We start from the raw sequence: 25110 nt of genomic DNA, 5'->3' as shown, positions 1-25110 counted from the left end.
ACAAATAAGGAAACTGAAACAAAAAAAAGTCACGTAACTTAACCTCAGCCCCGTACTATTATTGCTGGGCAAGCCAGCGTTCTACACAGAAGCAAATGACTTTAGGACCCACATTGATAACCAGCAAATAGTCTCCTCGTTGGGCTTTGCCTCAGTGGTCATGTCAATAATTATAGGATACAAAATAGGAGCAAGAAAACAAGACACTATTGTAGTTGTCTAGGGACAAAATGATGAGGGCTTCAGCCTCATCATATGACAGGGACAGGGAATTGTTGAGGACAGATTTAAGAGCTGTTAAGGATCTCAAAAGCAACAACTTAATGAGGGGGAGGAGGATGGATTTTTAGAATAGGAGGTTGGTGGCCTGAAAGTTAGCGAGGAATGGGCTAAAGACATAGCTCAGCCACACACACATTCAGTGGGGAGTTCAGTGGCCTAGGAACGAATCCTTCCCCTCGAGTGGGCTTCCTCCAAGAGGTGGGCTTTGAACCAGTTCCCAAAGAACAGGAATGTTATGAGAAGAGGGGATGTGAGGAGAGGAGTGGGAGGTGTGATGTCAGTGTGATGAGAGAACCAGGAGGAAACCGGGGAGTGAGGTGGCAGGTGTGGATGTGGGTCGGCGTGGGAAGGGTATCGGAGAAAAGCAGCAGGAAACTTGGATAGGATTTTCAATGACTTTTTCTTCCTAAATCGGATTTAAAAAATGCAAATCTTTATGAAATGTTTTAGACTGATGTGCAAAATTGCTACTCCCTCCTTTATTCCTCCAAAGTATTCTTAAAACCGAGGTTAACAGGAGGATGTGTGCATTAATCTCTAATGTGCTAATGTTACAATCCTTTTAAAGACCCTTTTCCTGGCTACCTGGGCCACCAGCAGACCTCGGTCTTATGTATGGTACCAGTAGGAACATTCTAAAGGGGGAATGAGGAAAGGTGGTGAGAGGCCAAGTCCTGGTTAAGAATCAAGAAACAGGATGGCATTTGTGTGTACAGGGAGGGTGGGGCTGCCAGATGAGAAAGCAGTGGGAGCATTTGACTGGGGAAAGAACACATATCTGGTGCCTTCTTTTCACATGGGCCGCCTCTGGTTTAGAGGTTGGTAGGTATGTTCTGTGTTGGTGACATCACGGTCCAGGAGGGGGTGTGGCCTATGACAGTGGCGACATTTACTTCCTGCAAGGGTTTTTACAACGCTGCTGTTGCCTGGTTTTCACTTTGCGGGGACAGAGTGGAAAAGCATAGGAGTACATCTAAAGGTTTAGATGTAAAAGTAGGATATGGTGTCTCCTGAGCTTCACCGAGTTGCTGAAAGAAAGCTTAACAAGATTATTTGCTTTCCCGTTGTTAGAGTAATGTATAATTACCATCAAATATTCAGAAAATATAGAAGGAAGAAAGGTAAGCACCCCATAGCCTGACAATTGCCGTTAACATTTTGACATGTTTTCACCAATATTTTCTTATTTATAATCTCTTTTCATTTGTTTTGCACGATTATGATCAAGTCAGATATACAATTATTTATCTAGCTTTTCTCATGTAATGTTATAATATAAACATTTGCTCATTAAACTGTGGACTTTAATTTCATGTACCAACCGAAACCCTTTTACAGAGCATTTCTGAGTAACTCAGGGTCCTTCTGGATCGTAGCTGGAGGAGAGGCAGCAGCTGGGCTGGAAGACTAGAGTCATCAGATCCAGACAGCCTGTATCTTGAGCCCTGTTAGGAGCCCGTGAGTGCTGAGGGCCGTGTGAGGAAATCATCCATTTCCTCAGCTGGCCTGACGTTGAAAGCACTGACCCATCTAAGAGTGATTAGAAAATTAGAAAGCCTCCAGCCAGCCACCAGGAGGTGCCTAGAAGTAACCTCAGTTAGCAGGAAGGAGCCTGGACCCTTCCACAGCCATGGAGGTGAGACGACTTGGGCTCCGTCGCCTCTTTATACAGAGAAGGGAGAACCTGAGGAAGCAACCATTTCCCCACATGGGGGGTGACGGCCTCCCCAGTGACTCAAGCTCATTGAGTGACTCTCACAGCTCCATGTATGGCTTCTACATGGTATGTAATCCTATGGTGGAAATTACAAGTAGCTCACTAGCTCCAGGTTTAGGATTTTTTTAGCATATAAATTCTGTTGTTAATTTGTTAGTTAGTTGTGAAGATTTATGTGATACGAGGATGGAAATGGGATCTGGGAAGGTGCTTTTTGCAGAGCTGTTCACTGCCCAGCCTGGGTATTATCTGCTCTGTGTCTCTGAGACGGGAACAGATACCTTGTTTACTTGCAGAGAAATATGCTATCAGCCAGGGAAGAGAGTATTTTTCTTTCTTCCTCTGACTAAATTATTTGAGCGTGGCTTCTTAAAAACTAAAACACCCAATGTAACAACAAAGCAGTGTAACCACTCATTTATATTAAATGTGAGTTTATTGCAGTACTTTTCTCTCTGTTGGCGCGTTCCCTCCTTAATCTGACCTAAATTGTTTCAAGAGTGCCCTCAGCGTGGCACGTGGAGAAAGCACACACTTTGGAAACAGGCCCATGTGGGGTCGAATCCTGGCACATGCAGTTACTGGTTGTACTTTCTTGGCAGTAAGATGAAAGCACAACACCTTTCTCCGTGAGTCACTGTAAGGACTGCAAGAGATAAGGATTATTATAAAGTACTGGGACTTAGAGGGCTGGTCTCAGTACACACTGGGTTGTCACTTCCTGCCACTGCTCCTGGGAAGGCCTCCATGTCTGATGGTCCCTGCAGCCTGGTCTGGCCGGGCGTGTGGGGCCTGAAATGGTGCCCTATGACATGGACCCAGAGATTCACAAGGAAGATAAAACAGCCAGCTTTTCCAGGGGGTTATGGTTCTAAAGCTCATCTTTAGTGAATGGAGATCTTAAATTCACACTTAGTGGGTGGGCCATTTGCACAAACCCAGGCTAGAGACCATCTATGCCTGTGGAATTGCTGGCAAAACAGCTTTTCCATTCTTGTTTTTCTTTTTTACTTCCTTTTTTTTTTTTTAGAATTTCCATCTGAATGCATTTGCTTTTCCTGCCAGCAGAAGAGTACCCCCAAGACTTTTAGCAAAGGTTTTGTGATCTCCTGAGAGGGAAGGTGCTATGCAAATCACTCATGTGTCCAAAAGGGGGAATTGTGCCTGAATTGCTTTTTGGGAGAAACTCCAACAGTTACCATAAGGACTGAAATCCTTTCCTACATTGGTGATTTTTCCCCTTAACCCTAAGCATGGTCCCTTTGCGTGTGGTCTCTGCTCAGGCACTGCTGACCCACCCAAACACGGTATGTGGGGGGACAGCCCTGGCTGCATTCCCAGGCAGAATGCCCCTGCCCCTCCTCCCCTGGGGTGTGTTTTTCCTTTATACTCATTTTTGCCTTTTATGTCTGACTTGTAGCAGCTTGTCTTGAGCCCCGAGGCACAGAAAGGACGCATGGCTCCCTCCGGAACTTTAGTCCAGGACAGGCCAGGGAATGAGTCCATGACACTGCCCGCGTCTGACACAGATGGGCTTTGCCCTGGCCAGCCCTGCTGGGGCCGGAGCACATGCTCTCTTCCGCAAGTCCTGCTGCCTGTTCTCAGTGTAACGATAGCCTTCAGCGTTGAGCTCTGTGGGTCCGTGCTCCGATCAATTTCTTAACAAACAGCAGAGTTGAGAAAGGGGGCTCCTCTGTGCCCTCACACGTCTTATTTCTTAACCCATGAAATGAGTCGTTTCCATGGTGAGCAGGGAATGTCTAAGAACCTAGTTTCAAAGTGACTCTTTCTTAGTACCCTTACCAGAGAGCTATGCTTCTCAGAGTGTCAAGTCTGATTTGTGCCCTAAAGGATCTTTGTTTTGAAGCAGTGCTTAGTGCAGGGTCAGAAGACTTTATCTGCTCGGTTCAGGAATGCAGATGGTGCCTGACCCTAAGGATGGGTCACTTCATGAGCAAGCAGCCCCCACGGGGCTGAGGTCAGAGGAATTCTGTCCAGCCAGCAGGATTGGACTCCATCGACCAGCTGGCCCTTCAGGATGTTGAATAACAATCCTTTAGAGTAACTTCCTGGGGCCCTTCATCTTCTGATCCTGAGTGGGTGTCCTGGGGGGAGGAGGAGACAACTGCATATTCGAGTTTTCGCGTTGCGTGACCACTGTGAGTCCGTGCTGCAGTTGCCCACAATGTGCTCTGTTTCTCTTCCCAGCATCCCAGTGTAATGTCAGCTTAAAGAAGCAGAGAAGCCGCAGCATCCTCAGCTCCTTCTTCTGCTGCTTCCGCGACTATAATGTGGAGGCCCCGCCAGCCAGCAGCCCTGGTGGGCTTCCGCCAGTGGTGGAGGAGAACGGAGGGCTTCAGAAGGTCAGTTCTGATGGGGAGCTGTGCACGCGGCAAAACTGCAGTAGCTGCACTTCTGTCCCATTCTGCACAAATATCCTGTGACAGTATGTGTGCGGCCGTTTCTTAAAAGATTTGAAATTACCATAAAAGTCGTCTTTTTGTTAAAGGATGCCTCAGTCATTCCCGTGTAGCAAGTAAAGAACCTAATTGATGAGAGCTGTAAGAGTCACTTCACATTTTTATAGCATTCTCTCTTGGGAAGTTGAATACATGAATAGGGTTAAAGAAGCATTAGCAGACAAAGAAGTGGGAAGACAAAAAGAGAAACAGCGACATGGGAAAGAGCCAATCATAAATATAAATGAATTTAACTACCTTGTTTAACAATAAATATATTTGTTATATATTCTTATATACATGTCAAATCAAAATTTTTGAGCAGATTTCACAATGGTTAAAAAAAAAAAATCTACCCACGTGCTGTCTACAGACATATTCTAAACAAAGTGACTCAGGACACTTAAAAGTAAAAGGATGAGCAAAAGACATTTTACAAGTATAAACAAAAGGAAAGCAGGGGTTATAATAGTAATTCAGTCAAAATAGAATTTCGGGTAAAAATCACTGAAAGAGGCAAAGAGAATTATTCGTTAATGAAAATAATCGAGATTGAAGACACAAAAGTCATACATCTTTCCCAGATAAAATGAACAAAGGACATGAACAAGCATTTCACAAAATAAACACAGTTTGTCAATAAACGTGAAAATTTGTTCAGTATGGTTAGTAATCAAATGCAGACTGAAACAGTGAGATATCCTTTTCCATTATCCAATTATCAAAGATATTTTTAAAGTTAATATTTGCATTTGGCATGGAGGCAGTGAGAGGGAGGGTAGGGGATATAAATTAGTTATTGGTAAGAGTGGTAATTAGTTACACCTTTCTGGAGGGAAATTTGGCAAATGATCTTAAAACTTGAACAGTATGCCTATTTGGTCACCCAAGCAGTTCCAGTTTATTGACATAACTGGATGTGTAAAAACTTAACGGTAAGATATTAGCCAGCATAAATTATAATTTACAATGTAAAATTGTAAGCAACCTGATGATCAACAATAGAGAATAAAAGACCTATAGAATAACTAACTATATAATCAACACAGCTGTTAAAAATGACATCTCATGAATATTACTGATACAGGGAAATATTCACAATGTATCACTTCAGGGAAAAAAGGCTAAAATATAGTCGGTGAATATATTTATAAGTATGTATATAGTCATACACACATACACAGGCATTTATAAGACTAGAATGATGTATGCCAATCTATGAAGAAATGATCTCAGACTGGTGGGATTATATATAGGATTTTCTTCTCCACTTTGTTTTTTATTTTTCTCTTTTTCTTCTTAGCTTTTCCCAATTTTCCCAGAATTAGCTGAAATTACTTTTGTTATTAGAAAATAACCTATTGTAAAAGTACATACATATGAATGTAAGGAAGGGCGTTCTGGGAAAGTGACAGCCTGAGCACATGGCTCCAACCATTTAAATTCCCTCTTCGGATAAATCCAGGTGAGCCTGCTGGTGGAGCCCGGAAAGTGCAGTAAGGCCTCCCGTTTTCCTGACATCTTCAGGGGGAAAGCAGGCACAGCATTCATTCTCTCTGGTACTCAGTGAGAAGCAGGCGCCCACCAACAGGATATGCTTCCCTCTTGGGGAGTCCTAGGACAGAGACTTAAACTGCATAGTCCTGTGAGGTCAGCCAACCAGCAGGAGCCCGTGGACCCACTTGATGTCTGCAGTCCTGGGAGGGGCTGTAGTGATGAGCTGAATGGCTTTCAGTCCTTGTGCCCTGGAGGGGCCCAGGGACTTCCATGTCTCTCGTTTGTCCGCTTGGGCTCTGCTGGATGGTGAAAACAGCACTCCATGCTGGGCGTCAAGTGCTCCCTCACTTGCCACTGCTGAGAAAGTCCAAGTAGGAAACGAGACTATAAGACTCCTACTGAGGTAAAGCTAATGGAAGAAATAGAAGAGAACTTTTAACAGACAACACAGGAAATGAGTTCGGAGTACAAAAGTAACTTTTAGAACTTTAAAAAAAAAAATCCCATGATTTCTAAATGTGAAAAATCAGTAAACAAACTGCAAAAACGGAGAATGAGAATGGTCACTGCTGAGAACTGAATTCATGTTCCAGAAGAGCAAATAAAAGAAATATCTTATAGTGCAAACCTGAAGCAGAGATGGTAATTGTGAAGGGAGTGGGGAACGGGGAGGCTTCTAGGAGACCTAACAGGCAAATAATAGGAGTTCCAGAAAAAGTAATACAAGAAATTTTTCCTGAGCTAAAAAAAAAGCTTGAATGTGCAGCTTGAAAGGGTTTACCAAGTCTATAGCAGGATTAGTGGGGCACACAGGGGAACAGCGCAGGGGTAGATGTATGCCGTTGAGGTTCTGAAATGTAGATGTAAAGAGAAAATCTTACAAGCTACCAGAACAAGTTCTTTTCAAAGAAAAGAGAATTATACTAGTACCAGACTTCTCACTAGCAACACTGAAAGCCAGAAGAAGACTGGAAAAACTGTTTAGAAGCTACTGAGAGAAAAGGATTACAAACCCAAAATGTGTGACCAAGATATCATTTATCTATTATGGAAAAAGAAGTACATTTTCAGACATGTAATGATTCAGAGAGGGAGGAAAAAAAAAATCTGGGTGAGATTGATATTCAGCTATAATATAATTATAGAAAATGTAGAAATATGACTGTTAGGACTAGAACTATAACAAGTAGCACAATTAGAAATTAGATCCTCAAAAGTTACAGTGAAAGGGGAAATAAACAAATGTGAACAAGCCATCAAACAAGGAAACGGAAAAAGAACAAACAGTATAATAAGAAGTAAACCTCTCATAAAGAGTAGACATAAAACCAAGTTGAATGAACCAAATTCTCCTAACGAGAGACCAAGACTGTATCAGATTGGCTTGACATATTTGGCTGTATATTTGTTGCCAAGAATATACCTATATCGGATAGGAATGATTTTGGCAGCAAGTAAACGAAAACTGACAAATAGCTTAAACAAATAGGGGATTATTTTTGTCACATCAAAAGCCAGAGTCTGGCCATTGCCGGGGTGAGTGGTGTTTGATGATACCATCAGGGACCCAGACTCTTTCTGTCCTCTGTCTTTTCATCTTTCTGCTCCACCATCCTTCGCACATTGTCTTCATCCACAGGCTTGTTGTTTATTATCTCAAAATCACAAGCTTCAGATGTGATATCCACGTTGAAGGGAAAAAGAGAGGGACGAGTCGCTTTAGCCATGTCTGTCTCTTTAATAGAAAGTAACCCCTTTCACAGAAAGCCCCACGAGACTTCTGCTTATGTCTTATTGGCCAGAACTTTGTCACATGGCTACCCTTTAGCAGCAAGGGAGGCCCGAAAGGGAAAGAATTTAGACCAGCAAACTCCTGCCATCAAAATCAGAGCTCTTTTCACAAAGCAGAAAATAGGAATGACTGCTGAACAGTTGTACTGGTCATCGTGGGTTCAGTTGTGCTGCAGTAACATCCCCCAAACCTCAGAGGCGTAAAACAGTAAAAGTTTATTTTTCACTCGTGCTGCATGTTTATCATAGGTTGCCCGGGCCTTCTGCTCTGTGGCACAATTCAATAGAAATATAGTATGAGCCATATAATGGAATTTAAATTTTTCTGGTAGCCTCATTTTAAAAATATATTTTTAAGAGAAATTAATTTTAATATATTTTATTTAACCTGATATATCAAAAATATTATTTCAACATGTTAACCAACAAGAAAAAAATCATTTTTTTCTTACTAATTCTTCAAAATTTGATGTGTACTTAACATGTATAGCACTTCTTAGTTTGAACCAGCCACATTTCACATGCTCAGTAGCCACATGTGACCGACTAATACCTATTGTTATTGGATTGTGTAACACTGTCTTATCCTCATCCATGGACTTAGACCAAGGAAGGCCCCATCTCTGCTTCCATGATTGTCACAGCAGGGAAAAGGGAATGTAGCAATCACACTGGCTCTTAAAGTTTTCACTCAGAAGTACATGCCTCGTTTCAACTTATATTGGCCAAAGCAATTTACATGACTATCCCTAACTTCAAGGGGCATGGAAGTGGAATCCTACCATGTGTGCAGAAGGAAAACTGAAATTATTTGGTGAACTGTGTTATTGACAATTACAGTAGGTGGCCAGTAGTTTCTGACCCAACATCTAACATACAGTGATTGTTACAAGGTGGAAAATAAAATGTACAAAGTAGATCAAATAAAAACCAAAAGTGGCAATATTAATATTAGACTACACAGAATTCAAGGCCAAAAGCATTAAACAGGAGAAAGAGGGACATTTTATAATGATAAAATGTCTAATACGTGAAGTGTATAATAGCCATAAACCTTTATATACCAATCAATAGTACAGCCAAATACATAGAAGAAATCCATTTAAACATGTTTAAAAAGCTATCATGTAAAAATACTCGTAAGTAGCAAACAACACAGAAAAAGCATTGGCAGCTTCTGGCTAATGTAATAAGACAAGAAAATGAAATAATTGGTACAAATATGGAAAAGATACAAAATTAGTTTTATTTGCCAATCACATGATTATTTATATAGAAAGCCCAAAATGCTCCCCAAAATTAGTCATTAAAAGGTTTTGATATGGTAGCTATTATTTATGGAGAAATGTGCTGTGTTTCTGAATAGGAAGACTTAAAATTTATATGGAAGAAAAAATATCTAAGAATAGCTGAGAAGTTTTTGGAAAAATAATAATGAAAGATGACTTCCCTTCACTGATATTAAACCTTACTTTCCGGGCCGGCCCAGTGGCTCATGCAGTTGGAGCTCCATGCTTCTAACTCCGAAGGCTGCTGGTTCGATTCCCACATGGGCCAGTGGGCTCTCAACCACAAGGTTGCTGGTTCAATTCCTCGAGTCCTTCAAGGGATGGTGGGCTCTGCCCCCTGCAACTAAGATTGAACACGGCACCTTGAGCTGAGCTGCCTCCCGGATGGCTCAGTTGACTGGAATGTGGGCTCTCAACCACAAGGTTGCCAGTTCGATTCCTCAAGTCCCGCAGGGGATGGTGGGCAGCGCCCCCTGCAACTAAGATTGAACATGGCACCTTGAGCTGAGCTGCCGCTGAGCTCCCAGATGGCTCAGTTGTTTGGAGCACGTCCTCTCAACCACAAGGTTGCTAGTTCAACTCCTGCAAGGGATGGTGGGCTGCACCTCCTGCAACTAGCAACGTCAACTGGACCTGGAGCTGAGCTGCGCCCTCCACAACTAAGACTGAAAGGACAACAACTTGAAGCTGAATAGCACCCTCCATAACTAAGATTGAAAGGACAACAACTTGATTTGGAAAAAAAGCCTGGAAGTACACACTGTTCCCCAATAAAGTCCTGTTCCCCTTCCCCAATAAAATTTAAAAAACAACAACAAAAAAAACCCTACTTTCCACTGGTGTAGAGAAATATAGTGGTGAAATTTGTATAGTGAGATTCCACTGTAAACGCTAACGTAGCCTCAGATTCTGATCTCTCCCCTCAGTGTGCTTTCCTCATACTCTCCCTCCCCCGGTTTAAAAACTGTTGCTGTAGAAAATCGCCATTAGTGAAGGGAACATAGTTTGTACCCTAGAGGATAAAAAAAGAGAAGAATCACTGCTGTCATAGTAAAAGTTAATTTAAAATAGTATCTTCCTAGGTGAAATGACATAAACTGGTGTTGCACCCCTGGAAGATTTCCTAGAGTATTTAGCTGGATATATCCGAGAACAGAGCCCATTAAAGGCAGTTCCTCAGGCAGAGCCTAGCTCACCTGGACCTGGTGTTCATGCGTAAATCTCCTTCAGTTAACATTTGTTAGAATGGCTTTTGAAAGAATGAAGGCCACTCTGAGCAATGCATCATTTGCATGACACTTGACTGTTCAATCTGTAAGACCCTATGGAAAGAACCCCTGTCAAAGTGGAGCAGCTAATTCCCAGAGGAGGACCCCTGCCCTTTGCTCTCAGCTTGGTCAGGACACCTGGAATACAAAGCCCAGGCCCATTAGATGTGGAAGCAGATTCTGTGCCTGTCTCCACTGCTGACTCCTCAGTCTCCCTTCCTCTTGGAACTCAGCATGCCAGAGGAAGAGGGAAAGCTGTAGACCAATGCAGCAGATGGCCTCTAGGCTTCCATCCACCCTGCATATTTACTTTGCCCTGGAGAAGAGGTTCAGCAGCAGTGTCCTGGAGTGGCAGCCATTGCCACCATCGCAGTTACACCCTGGACCTGCAGGCCAGTTGCCCAAAATAAAAGTGTCTGCAGCCCCTGGCCAGAGCCTAGGAGGAGTCAGCATCTAGAAGACCCCAATGGCAGAGACCATGAAGGACTTTGAAGGATGATGACAAAATAAGCAAGGTTACTGGACACTCACTAATACACGCATACCCCTTGTGCACTCAAACACACCTCTAGGGTAATTTTCTAGCCCAAATATCTGTCTAGAGTAGCACCTTTGGTCCTGGTCTGTGTTTTTTCAAGCCCATCAGATAGTTATGTTATCTCTCCCATCACTGATATGCTCATCTCATCTGAAAGTGCACCTGGGCATAGGGGCTGTTGGCAGTCTCCCACTAGCTCAGTGTTCTCAACTGGAGACGATTTTGCCCCCTAGGGAACTCTTGACAATGTCTGGAGACAGTTTTGATTGTCACTACTAGGAGATCTACTGGCCTCTAGTGGGTAGAGGCCAGGGATGCTGTTAAGTAAACATCCATCCCCCAATATCCAAAACAGCCCCCCACGGCAGAGTTATCAGGCCCAGAGTGTCAGTCGTGCTGGTTGAGAAACCCTACTCCACAGTGACCCAACTGGTTTGGGCTTGTGAGCTTCTGGTGAAAGTCTACCCCGCCAAGGGCAGCGATGTGCTCCCAGGTCCCGATGCTAGGAATAGTATCAGGAGCTTCTGAAATGAACTTCTCCGTATACTCGTAAGTTCTCGAAAAGTGAGATTTGCTTTGATTGTACTGTCGCGTTGGAGAGCAGCACGATTCTGCCTGGAATAATGGATGGCAGAAGGCACTTTAAAATCCTTAAGAGAAGCCCCCAAGTGTCCTGAAAAAGCAAAGAGCCATCAAGATTATCTCAAGAGGAGCAGTGGTTGCTGTTACACTGCAGAGGTGTTGACTACGAGCTGGACACGATCAAGAAGTTGCTAAATGGTTGGAGTCAGAGCAGAGCTCAGAAGGGAGCCAGCCCCCTGCCACTGTCCACAGTCAGGTTTGACCCCTTTCCGTGAGACGCCTGTCACCAGTGATCCCTCTCAGTAAAGGGGGATACACTCTTCATAAACCGTTCACTGTAGGAGACCGTGAAACAGTGCATCTCCTTATCGGGAACCTGCTATTCATTGCCTCCCATCCCACCATCTAAAAAAGAGGCAGCAGCAGCACAGAAACTGGAAATGCTCAATGGAGATAAATTTGGTTGTTTTTTTATTAGCATTTCTTAATGATGCTAAAATGAAGTGTTTCCATCAACCAGGTTTGGAATGGTGGGAATTCCAGGCGGAGGAATGGTAGTGGCCCTTCCGTGTGGCCTGACTATTCTTAACACTCCCTGTGAATACAGGTTCTATTCCCATTAAAGGGAAAGTTATCCCCGTGTCTGTGGCCTCAGAGGGCACCTTTTGTACCTCGCCTTGTCCCTTCTGCCCAATCCTCCCCTAGAAGAGGACCAGGAGTGACGGGGGGGCGGTCCTTGTAATCTGACGAGCTTGTCTTCCTTTCCCTGCCTATTGTATAGACTTAAGGCTTAGTCTTTTTAGGGAAAAACTTACTCACAAGAAGAAACAAGCCAGGTATTAGTAGGATTCTAATAAAAGTAAAGTATGGGTTTTCATTTTTATTTTTCAATTAAGGACCGAATTTCTGGGAGTAAGGGAGGCACTATTCAAATAAACAAGCCAATTAATGAGCCTCAGGAGCCCAGCCTGGTTTGTCAGGAGAGGGGGTGTCTGGGAGGCAGAGTGGGTTCCAGGGCTCTAACTGGAAAATCTTTGGGTTCCTCTTGTTCATTAAATACCACCAAGGTACAGAGGACAGAAAATCACGTGCCTGCTGTACTTAAGGGTGCATTAAAGTTTCTTTTGAGTATGTGATCAAATTCTCTTCAAATCTGACAGTGATTTCTTTTTTTCTTTTTCCTCAGGGTGACCAGAGGGGGATCATTCCCATACCAAGTGTATGTATATTTATCCAGTTTTATTTGAACATTCAGAGATTCTTGTAGCTTTGGGCCCACTCATGTAAAATTTTTTTTATGTTCTTGCTTATGTTAAGTTTTATCATGTGATACAAACAGCTCTGTTCTGTTAAGAAGAAGAATGAAGCTGCATTTTAAACTGTGAGCAGGAAGTTCTGTACAGAGAGAGTTCCCTCCTTTAGGAACAGGGGGGTCACCAGCATCTATTAACCAAATTCTCGCTTTCCTTTCTCTCTACGAAGGACCTCCGGGTCTGAATAAACTAAGGCAGCTTGCCACACTCCCCAACCCCAGCACCTTAGCCCCAGATCTCTCGCCTGGGAAAACATACTTTTGCCCAGACATGGTTCTTTACAACAGGTTCTGTCCGAGTAGAACTGGGCTCACCCAGCCCAGGTCCCAGGTGAACAGAACTTTCCTGACTTTTCAACAGTGTCAGAAGCTTGGCCATGACTCTGAGATCAGAAAATTAGCCCAATATAGTCTCTGAGCTTGCAGGACCCGCCTCACCCCCACAGCTGGCTGTGCTGGAACTCTGCCCCAGCTGGGCATTCCCTGGGTCCCCTACTTCTGTCTTCAGCCCCGGAATTTGAAAGAATAGCTATACCAGTGTTCGACCCCCGCACAGGCCTAGACCACTCCTCAGGCACCCCCTATCTCCACTGCTCCCTCTCTTTCTCCTGCTCTGCGCAGAGCCATTTGGCCTATGGCCGTTCAGCAAGAAGCAGACCAGTGACTAAGTCCCAAAAGAAACTTGCTGTTGTGACGTCCGTATCAAACAAGGCCTTTCAGGCAGGCCTGTGACCTGAGAGAAAGATACAGGTTTTAAAAGAGATCCATATACGTTGATCTTTTAATCCAGAAAGGTTCTCTGATTCAGATTGTCTGATTCAAATCTGTTCTCTATTTTTCCTTGGACTTTTTTACATGTTTTCTGGGACTCTCCAAGAGACACAGCAACCCTACACTGAAAGAAATGGATTTCATTAGGACAGATTGACTCTGAATTTGTTAATGCATGTCGCTTATAAATTGCCCAAAAAGTATTTGATAATTTCATTTTTCTCAGAACTTTTAACCCTCCATTGATTAACAAGTGGCAAGGGTTTGTGGAGTGATTCTGACTTTCTCAGCATGACTGGGGGTTGGGCTTTGTTGGGAAAACTGATCAAAAAGATTGATCAAGCAGCATGACTTCTTATCCAGTGTTTGGGTAGGATTCAGATCTGTCATCTATCTTTCCTTGGACTTTTTCACATGTTATCAGTCCTCAGTGGGATTGATAACCAAAGGTCTCTTTGTAGCCTTTATACAAAGTACTAGTTTTCCTGCAAAGGTACCTGTGTTAAACAGGTGACAGATGGCATCTCTCCCCGTACCTCTGACACTCTAATAGCCCTTTTTTTTTTTCTCAAAGTTAATTCATTGCTATCTGGGAAGTTGAATGCTGAATCACTTGTCAGGGTAAAAACTCTACTGAGGAAAATGACCCTTTTCCCACAAATCTAGACACATCCTAGAATTTCGGACTAAAATAGCCCAGGGGAAAAAGATTCCTTGTATAATTTAGCCCAATGCTAGATCAATAAACTGCTAACTGCTTCCTATATGTGAGACACTGGGTCAGGCCTCATGAATCTGTGAAATACCTTGCAGAAAAACAAAGCCTAGCTCAAGTAACGAGCGTCTTTGAATGATAACCTCCAGAAAAGCAGTTCTGCTGATGGGCATGTATGATCTCCACTGCCTGCTTTCCTGCAGGAATGAACCCAAGTCCATCTGAACCCAAGTTCAGCCCTGGGATTCAAGTCTTGGACTCCCCTGCAAAATCTGCACCTATCTGGCAAGGGCACAGGTCACATAAACAGAGTAGCCCTGCCCTTTCTGGACCATAGGGGGACCTGATCATTGCTGGGATCCCCTGAGAGCTTGGGGTGCACCACAGGACCAGAAATCCAGGCTTGTGCTGAGCCTGCAAATCAGGTTCCACAACCTCATGAAAGCTTTTCCCCGGCCCTGAATACAAAAGGTACCCCTGACCTGTGGGTGCCCAGAGTAGTTCCAGCTGGACTCCCCCATATCTGCTGCTCACGTCACCCTTCTTTTTTCATTTTCATGTTGTTCTGTTTATATGTGCAGCTTTGTCCTTTTGGGTTTTTTTACTAAGCAATAATTCAAGCTCATGGTTTTAAAAAATACTGAAAGATTCAAGTACAAAAAAAAAAATCCCCATCTCTATTTACGCAAATAAGAGTTTTACAGAATTTTTTTGCTTTTAACAAGACATCTTGATCATCTTTCCAAATATGAGTACATAGCATCTACCTCATTGTTTTACATGTAGTTGATGGCATTTACTTTGTTTCCACTTCTGTGTTATTGCTAATACTTCTCTTATGAATATTTTTGTGCAAGTTTGTTTGTGGACTTGAGAGCTAGTGTCTGTGTGATCAGTTCCTAATTGTGCAAATGCTAGATCAAAGGACATATTTTACATTTTTGGTAGATTAAAGCCAAATTATCCTCCAAAAGCCTAATTCACCTTCCAACCAAGAGTGTATGGGATTCCCCATTCTCTTATCAAATATTTTAATCTTTGCTAATTTGAAAGTAAAGAATGGTATCAATTTATTGCATTGATTTGTATTTCCTTATGAATGAATGAGTGTGAACAACTTTTTACACGTTTATTATCCATATGTCTTTCTTCCCTATTTATTTCTTATAGGTTTTATACCGCGTTATCTTTTTAAATTTCAAGGAAATTAGCACTTTCCCAAAATTTATGATATATCTTTTTGGCCTTGTTATAATCATTTTGACCACAAAGAAGTTTAATTTTATATAGACCACTGTATTTATCTTATCCTTTGTGGCTCTGGTGTTTTATGTCATACTCAGAAAGATCTCCACACTCTGACTGACCCATATTTTCTCCTAGTATTTTAATGGTTTCACCACTACACTTAAGTCTTTGATCCATCTGGAATTTATGTTAGTGTAAGGCATGAAGTAGTGATCCAGCTTTACTTCCTTTTCCAAGTGGCAAGTCAGTTATCTCAACACCGTTTATTAAGTAATCCATCTTTTGCACACCTATTGGAAATGATGTCTTTATCTAGACTTGATGTTAAACATTCCACTTAGTAACATGTGTCTCCAAACTATGAGCTGGGATTTGGGGCTCTCTACACATCTTATTGGAAGCCTCAGGGGGCTGTCCAGTGCAAGTCAGGTATGGAAGGGTAAGCAAATGATACAGAGGGCCAGGTCTAGAAACCACTGAAGTCTGGGTGGTAGTGGCTGGAAGTGAGCGCGCAGATGCTTTGGCCCCAGTAAGGAACACCCCTGGGGCTGTGACCCTGGGCTACCTTCCCCACACTCTCGTTTGATCGTTTGAATCACACAACAGCCTGATGCTCACCTGTGCAGCTGAGCCATCAAAATGCTGACAGGGGAGAGGAGAAATGTGTTTTCTAACAGTTACATTTCTCTGCTGTTTACTAAATCCTTTTAATAAGCAGTAGTATACTTTTTTCAACCAAACCTCATAAAGAACATATAAGCAGAGCAACTGTTCTAGTTAAAGATGGTCTAGAGTTTCCTTCACCCCTCTCCTGCAATAGGCCCTGAGATCTCTGCACACACAAAAAAAGGAAAAAAAAAATCTAATGTACCAAGAAGAGGTACTACATCTATAAGATTTGTGAGCGTGTGTTGGGTGGGTACTCTAAAGAAAGAAACTATAGAGTTAACTATTCATGGCTGCCAGTTCACTTCCAAGGTTCCAAGGACAGGAAACTTCAGATCTATTCCCAGGAGGAGAACTTGAATGAATGCCCTTCTCAGACCTTGGATGGCAAGCTGAGGTCCCTTCCTCCTCTTCCCTCCCCAACATGGCTTTTGCCCCTGTTCTCCACTCCATCCATCGCCCTGGCAGTGCCCTCTACGTGCTTTGGAGCGAGTGATTTTGTATAGAAAGGGCTTGATGTAAGTGGTGTTTTTCTTGTTCTTCAGCTTTATGAGAGCCTGAGAGAAAATTTGCTTCAGGACATTGTTTAGTTAATGATTCAAGCATCACCTGAACAGATCAATTGGAGTAACAAAGCGTTATTGCAATTATATAGCGTCCTTGCACGTTTCAAGGACACAGCTGTCCAGAAGAATTCTTACCAATAGTCTGAACAATTTGCAGTAATCTAAATCCAAGCTCTCAGAGAAGCTGTGTACATTTAGGAACCAGGATAAGGATTAATGGAACCTTCTTAACCCATTGCCCAGCCTGTCCTCGTTCTTTCTCTGCAGTTCAAATGCTAAATCCATAGTTTGCTTCATACCTTTCTCATTCTTTTCTCTCAGAATAGTATGGGGAGGCCTTTTACTCAGAGAATGCTTGTAAAGTATGGGTTAAATATGCTAAGGAAGTAATTTTTATTCCTGGGTTTGGAAAATAACTGAGCCACTTTTGGCAGATCTTTGATGTTTTCAGATATGCTAGGGATAGAATTTCTAGATCCTTATTTTCCAGGCTAGCAATTACATAAAGTTAAAATGTTATTTTAGTGTATAAATGCATAGAGAAAGGACTGCAGATACACACCAAACTAAAAAGGGAGACACATCTGGGGGATAAAAGGAGGGGGGGTATGGAAAAGGGAACAGTTGTGTTTTCATATCTATACTCTTTACAGTGAGAATGTGTTTTTATTACATAAGTGTATAACACAAGTTAGAACAAATTTTATTCTTGTCATAAGCATGCTTTCTGCTATCACCTAAATAACAGAAGTAACCAATATCCTCTCCATTCTGTTCACGTATAGAGCGCATTATACCCTGTCTTTTTTAAAGCACTTTTGATACCAAACTTCCCTCTTGCAAGTTTATTTTAATTTTTTTTTAATAACTTGCTTGCTCGTTGACTTATAATGAAGGACATAGTCCTTCCTAAGACCTGTGCTCTGTATCCCATGCTCCGTATCTCAGGCACATCTCTTCTCAGTGCCTCGGGATTAGGAATAGTGCTTGGTGAGCTTTAATTAGAACCAAGGGAGTTGGGAGGCCATAAAAGCTTTTTCTTCTAGATGATATTGGAGAAGAGGAAACACCCACACTCACCAGAGAGAGCCCCTCTAGGAATAGAAATGCTCATGTCCCCACACGTGGCCTCATGGTGGTCAGTCCTGACAGCCCCTCCCTGCCAGGGTGGTCATTGCACTTGCAAATGTACCTAACCTGATGCCTGCCCCTGTTATATTCCTTATTGAATCAGCTAAAGTCCAAAATTAACTCTAGATCCTTGACTAACGTTCATTTTAAAAACAAAATAACAACAAAATAGTGGGGTGGGGGGAAGAATAGCCATTTAAAAGGAATTACCTCTTAATTTCATTGTTTCTTGTTTTATTTGATAAGCTAAACTGTTCATTCTTCAGTGGCTAGGGCCAGATCATTTCTTGTGTTTTGTTTTGCATTAAATACTGAACAGAGCTTGACCTTCTTCCCCCGGGCAGAAAATTAGCTAGTTAACATTGGGCATTGAATATGCCACAAAGCAAACTAAAATACTTCAAATCTTTTCTAGAATGAGGCAAGGCCCAAAGAAATAAATACTCTAAATCAAGAATGAGGTAGTCTGAAGATACTCAGCATTTTATTAACTCTTTATGACCTCTTTATCATAAGATTAGAGTCAGGGCCGTCCTGGTGGCTCAGGCGGTTGGAGCTCCATGCTCCTAACTCTGAAGGCTGCCAGTTCGATTCCCACATGGGCCAGTGGGCTCTCAACAACAAGGTTGCCAGTTTGATTCCTCGAGTCCCTCGGTAGGCAGCGCCCCATGCAACTAAGATTGAACACAGCACCTTGATCTGAGCTGCCGCTGAGCACCCAGATGGCTCAGTTGGTTGGAGCGTGTCCTCTCAACCACAAGGTTGCCGGTTCAACTCCTGCAAGGGATGGTGGGCTACGCCCCCTGCAACTAGCAACGGCAACTGGACCTGGAGCTGAGCTGCGCCCTCCACAACTAAGACTGAAAGGACAACAACTTGAAGCTGAACAGCACCCTCCACAACTAAGATTGAAAGGACAACAACTTGATTTGGAAAAAAGTCCTGGAAGTACACACTGTTCCCCAATAAAGTCCTGTTCCCCTTCCCCAATAAATTCTTTTAAAAATATAAATAAAAGATTAGATTCAGCTACTACAAAGACATATAAATAGATTTTCTGTGGATTAAAGTATGCCCTCCAGGGGCAGAGATATACCACATTAACTATTACACCACAGTGGCCGGGCACAAAGGGCGCAACAGCAGGGCACCGGACCTGGACCTGTTTTACTTCTGTTTCCTATTATTGGAGGTCGGTTTGGATTGCATTTTGCTGGCAGTCTGGCAGGTCTACAGTTCAAGTGTTTGAAAACTTCAGTCACTTAAAAAAAAAAAAATACTGTGGTTCCAATTTAGCTCTGAAATATATTTATGTACCACAGTGAATTTCCGACAAAATATGATCCCAGGAAATGGGTCTGCATAGTAAGAGTAGCTAGTATAATAACATTCAATTTTGTGTAGTCCATTTTAATAATAACAATAACCGTATATATGCCAGGCAGAATGTGGGGCATTTACTGTAATCACAGCTAATAACACTTTTTCATGGTAGGCATTAATTATCCCAACTGATAGTCAAGAAAGAGACAGAGCTGATATTCAAATCCAGGTTTGTCTGGTTCTAAAGCCTCGCCTCTCATGATAGCCATTCAGACAGTGGCACGGGATTTGGTAAAACTTCAGTTGCAAACTCCTTATTCCTATTCATTTAAATAAAATTCTATGATGTACTTGACCAAGCATGTAAATGTTTGGTTTTATTTTTAACCTCATTGACATAGGGTAATACAATAATAAGAGGATTGGTTTGTCTTGCACATCAAGGTAATACTAATTTTTTTTTTTTTTTTTTTTTTTTTTTTTTTTAGCCACCAGCTAAATACCTCCTTCCCGAGGTGACGGTGCTTGACTATGGAAAGAAATGTGTGGTCATTGATTTAGATGAAACATTGGTGCACAGTTCATTTAAGGTAAGTCAACATACCCTCTGTGATTATGGTCTCAGTGATTTGTGATTTGGTCTCAGTCACATTAAAAAAGGATGAAAGCCAGAGGGTAAGGGGGGTGGGGGGTGGGAGATGAGGGTAAGAGGGATCAAATATATGGTGATGGAAGGAGAACTGACTCTGGGTGGTGAACACACAATGGGATTTATAGGTGATGTAATACAGAATTGGACACCTGAAATCTATGTAATTTTACTAACAATTGTCACCCCAATAAATTTTTTTAAATAACATAAATAAAGTACATGATTAGAAAACCCAAAAAAAGAGTAGAAACTTCTCAACTCTTTATGAGATCAGAATAACGTTGATACTAAACCATGACATGGATATTGTAAAAAAGGACAATTACAGAACAATATAGTTCATGAACATAGACACAAAAATGCTAAATAAAATGTTTTCAAATCAAACCCAGCAATATATAAAAAGGACAATATTCACAACCAAAGAGGATTAATGCTAGGAATCCAAGGTGGGTTTGACGTTCAAAAATCAATAAAAGTAATTCACCACTTTAACAGAATAAAGGAGAAAAACCATAAAAAAAAAAAAAAAAGGATGAAAGCATGCGGTTATTCGTGTATGACTTCACTGCTCATGAAGAAATCCCAGTAACAGGCGCTTGTTAACTCAGATGAACATTAACTCAAGTAGTTGAATATTAACATAATTAGTTTGAGGGGAAAAGCGCTCGGCTGCCAGTATCATTAGACCTCACTCTTTCTTAGGAGACTTGACTGTTCCAACACTCTAAGCCCTGCAGAAATCGTTTTCAGGTGGCACACGGCAATCCGTGCACCAATGCCTAGGACACTACTGTGTATTTGTCAAGGTAACCGGAGCACCATATGCTTATTAGGAGGGGCAGGGAGGCGCTGTCAAAACAACCTGCTATCCTGGACATTTGCCCAGACCAATTTTTGAAAGATGTTCAACACTGAAGAAGACTTCCAGGGTTATGGGTATTTGAACAGATTCAGCCATTTATTTTGACCATTTTCATGACAACAACCATGGAGATTTTATAAGCTTTCTAGCTAAATGAGTATCCACCTGTTTGACTTCCCTGCTGAAGGGTGGGGGGCTGCGGTGATGTAAGTGAGCATCAGACAGCCTTACTACTTCTATTACCTTCCTCACTCGCCACCTCCCCACCAGAATAACAGCAAACATTACAAATGACCAAAGGGCCTCCTTGCGGGGACAGCTGTGGCAACATTATTAAGAAATGAGTTAATTAACCATTTTCCATTGTTTTGAAATGGAAGAAATTGCTTAAAAGAGGCAAATGGTGAAAAGGTTTGGAACTAGGGGATCGGTGTGCTGGCGAGAAGAAGCAGGTCCTAATCCCGTTTGCCTGGGCATAGTTTTGGCGATGGAACTGTAGTACTGTCGCTGGCCAGTGGGACCACATTCCTCTTCATACCCTCAGCCCGGACGCCCCTTACTTCACTAAGAGACATGAAAGCCACCATCCAAGATGGGGTATGTGTCTCACGTGAGCCATAGTGATCCCTTGATGGTTGTACGGGGAGTGGAAGAGCCATCAAATTGGCCAGAAGACCTTAATGCCAGAGACATCCTCCCTTGTGCCTGCTTCTCACTTAACAGAGGCATTCCTTGACAGGACAAGGCCAGGTGGTTATCTCTGAGTCCTTTGGGAGAGTGGAGGAGGGGCCACACTTACCTCTAGCAGTGAGAAATAGCCTGTCTGGCCGTGGGGGCATGTAGGTACCACCTCATGCCCCAGGGCCTTCCAGGATTGGTCCAGGGCTGCAGTGGCCTTATGTCCCAGCTCAGCTCTGAAGAGCACTGGAAGAAGCCTTTCTTCCCCTGTCAGCAAGTTGCTCAGGACTTTTTCAAGTCCCTCTGGAGGGAAGCCCTTTAGAGCTGGGGTCAGTTGCCTTCATAGCAGCGACAGCTTCCCCTCAAGCAGCTCCAGGAGTCTGAGCAATGCTGGCCAGACCGCCCAAGGTTCCTAAGGGTTCCTGGCTACAAAGTCAGGGCCTTGGCAGCCCCTGGTGTCTCCAGGCTCTGCTCACAGGGCACTGATGGGACAAGTTGATGTGAAGATTATCTCATTTCTTCTCGCCTTGGTCTGCCCACATGTGCAAGCAGAATATTCTTTATTGTATGGTTTTTAATGTTCTGGGCATTTCAAAGCCCTTTGAGAGCCTGAAAGCTGTGAGCCTCTGTCCTTGAAAATGTACAACACACAGGCTCATGGACCCATGTTAAGAACTCTGGCTTCAGCATGCATGACCTTTGCACTGACACGTGACAGGAGATCAAGGACAGCTGCTTGCTCTGAGCTGGGGAATGGCTTTTCTCTTTTCATATACTCTGTGGAATATGATTTCACAATCTAATGCCTTGTGAGAGTTTCTTCTTTCCGTCTTCCCTTTTGTTTTTTTTTAGTATGATTCTGTATTTTAGTGGTGAACTTTCAAAATCCTGAACTTGTCCTAGGCCTTCCAACCACAGAAGTGAATAAACTAAGTTATACTAAGCTTCAGGTCTTCTACTGAGTACTTGGTAATGGTTCTACGATCTAGTGTTTTTCACATTTTTCAGTTTGCATATCAAAGAGGAATGTGCGTTTGTACAGTGATGGACTTAACAGCAAACCCCAGTTCAGAGTCTGAACAGAGATTCTGTACCCAACACCCCTGCCCAGTGGCCACCACACACGTTCTCCTTCCTTCCATCTCTCTCCTGTTGTCCCAGGGGTCTGCAGCCTGGTGATTCTCTTGGGTCTGTTCATCGAGTAGTTTCCTAATTTGTGGAATTCCATTTAGAGCTCTATGTGAGTCCATCACTGAGAATATAGTGGGTACCGAAGCGTGATATTTGAATTTTAAATGTCCTTAATACTGTCAGCGTTATTTTAAATATCCAGCCATTTTCAAGGGTGCTGGGTATCGTGTTCCTTCGAGCAGAGCAACCTAGGGTGACCTGAAATCACTAGTGCTCAGGACTGTATGGAACCATCCACGGACACTCACGAGACCTGTGACTGTGGCTGTGGAAGAGCAGAGATGGGAAGAGCCTGCCCAAGGGTGTGGGTCTGCGGCCTCTGACTTCATCGCACAGCCCTTGGCCCTGCTTTGTGTCCATGCGCTGAGCGTCTCCTGCTGAGCAGCCCCTCCCAGGGCAGCCCGCACTTGTGGGTTCAGTATCAGTTCTCCTCCCCAAGTAGCCCTGTTCTCTGGCCCTATTGGGCTCTCACCTCCTCCCCCTGGTGGCCAGCATGGTTCCCATCATCCTGGCAGGGCTTCAGGCAAGAGCAGAGGTTTCTGAGGAGCCCTGTTTCTTAGCCAGGCTCCCTACCCTTCGTGGTTGAGGTGAGGCAGGTGATAAGCAGGTTACACCAAGATGCTGAACATTTAACGATATTCAAAACAGAAAATAATGTGCTTTCCTGCTTGTGCTTATTTTAAGGACCCAAGGCATGCTTCAGCATCCTTCTCCTGAACTGTTTTTTCCAATAATAAAAACATTGGTACAGGCAACATTATTTTCTTGCCAACCTTTCCAATTTTATTTCATTCTTTCAGACGTATTAATTATAGTTTTCTTTTCTCTCTAGCCTATTAGTAATGCTGATTTTATTGTTCCGGTTGAAATCGATGGAACTATACATCAGGTAAGAAATCAAAGCTAAATCAGAGTTTCAATTAGCATTTTTTTTTTTTTAGTAATTACATTTCTTATAAACTTTTTTTCTAAATTCCCATTTCAGTAGTAATCTTATTACTAAATCAAAAGGAAGCAAACTTTGTAAAATAAATATAATTGTTTTCTGCTTTTTTTCCACTCTGGTGGATTTATTTATATGCTGAATTTATAAGGGAAACTATAGTCTGTTTGTAAATATTAGATGTTTAGATGTACTTGCAAGTTGAAATAGTTCTTTGATTTGATGCAGACTTTTAGAAATTTCCATATTCCCCCATTGGCCTAGCTTGATGGTCTAATTAACTTCCTCATGTAATTGCTTTCAGCTACTCTCCTAGTAGGATCAGGAAAATGCCACAGGGTACCCACTTATGGTGGATTTTCAGGAAAAGGTTCCATTTCTAATGCCAGCCATTCCATCCTGATCTTGTCTCTCCTGCATCATGTTCTCCAGTGAATCTTTAGCAAAAACCCAAGCAAAAGAGAAAGGGAGACAGGTGTGAGTATTTGGATAGCAGGCAGCTTTGAGTAAAGATGCCCTAATCAGTTGGCATCCCTCTTTGTTCCGATATTTTTTTCCTTATCTGCATGAAGCTCCTCTGGGAACAAATGCATTTAAGAACATATTGAAAACACTGTAGGAAAACTAACCCTGGAGGCTGAAGAATGGGGGAGCTTGGGTCAGTTTTCCACACGGCTGACCTGACCATCTTGCTGTCCACCCCACTGTGTTAAAGTGACAGTCTCTGGACTGATGTGTTCATATCCCAGGAAAGGAAATCTCTCTTGGTGCTTGAGCCATGACAGGATGTGTTTCTTTAACAATGGCAGTAGTCTCTTTGGCCCTTGAGTGGAGGGTGTCAGAATTGGCAAGGCCTCGGAAATCACGTGGCCCAGCCACTTCAGTGTCCAGGTGGGGAAACTGAGACTCAGCCAGCGAAAGGGTTGGCTCAAGGTCATACAATATGAAGAATTAAAATGAGACTTCCCGTCTCCTGCCACCTGCCCAAGGCTCTTTTCCTGATATGCCAGTCCCTCCCCTCCCCTGCCAGGAAGCCGTTCCCGGGAAAGGCAGCTTTGGCCCTGGTATCTCCACACTTCATGCTTTTAAAACTCATTAGGGAACCAAAAACAGCAGGCACTTGGGCATTTAACATTTGCAAAAGCATCAACTGAATTAACTCGGTATCTGAGAAGCAGTTAAGGCTTCTGCATTTATTATCTTGGCTCATGTTACAAAGTAATGAGGCAAAGGAGAGGCTGCCCATTGGCATGGCAAGAATTAGGAGATAAATTAATACCTCGTGACTGTGAGCCTGACCCTCGGGGCCTGACCTGCTATGACCAGACCATTCTCGAAGGAGCCAGCCCAGCCCCCCCAGCCTCCCTCCAGACTGCGCTATGATTCACTTGGCGATAGATACCCCGGGGCACCAGGGCTGGGATCAGAAACTCTCTCCTGAGGGAATGAAGCCACAGGCGCCAAGAGGAGGACCAAGGCCCTGGCGAAGGCCGTGGCCTCGTTCAAGTAATCCAGGATAGGCTGTGCAGGTCCCAAGTGGCCTATTCTTGGTTACTTGCACGGGGACGCGGGCCTGGACGCCGGCATCCGGGCCCGGGACCTTCCTCTCTGCCAGAGGCACCAACA

General features: G+C 43.1%; 1 protein-coding gene across 6 annotated transcripts in view; it reads left to right on the top strand.

The window, feature by feature from the left end:
* LOC109445341 (CTD small phosphatase-like protein) overlaps positions 1-25110 on the top strand; it is a 142905-nt gene that overhangs the window by 80407 nt on the left and 37388 nt on the right. For all 6 annotated transcript variants that reach the window (XM_074312609.1, XM_074312607.1, XM_074312606.1 and 3 more), the window contains exons 2-5: positions 4208-4362; positions 12610-12642; positions 19644-19745; positions 23374-23430. In XM_074312609.1, coding sequence (XP_074168710.1) covers positions 4208-4362; positions 12610-12642; positions 19644-19745; positions 23374-23430 — 347 coding nt within the window. The remainder of the gene's footprint in view (positions 1-4207; positions 4363-12609; positions 12643-19643; positions 19746-23373; positions 23431-25110) is intronic.

Source organism: Rhinolophus sinicus, linkage group LG10 (genome assembly GCF_036562045.2).
Source record: "Rhinolophus sinicus isolate RSC01 linkage group LG10, ASM3656204v1, whole genome shotgun sequence".
Taxonomy (NCBI): Eukaryota; Metazoa; Chordata; class Mammalia; order Chiroptera; family Rhinolophidae; genus Rhinolophus; species Rhinolophus sinicus.
Note: the sequence above shows the minus strand (reverse complement) of the source record. Positions and strands in the feature narration are given on the sequence as shown.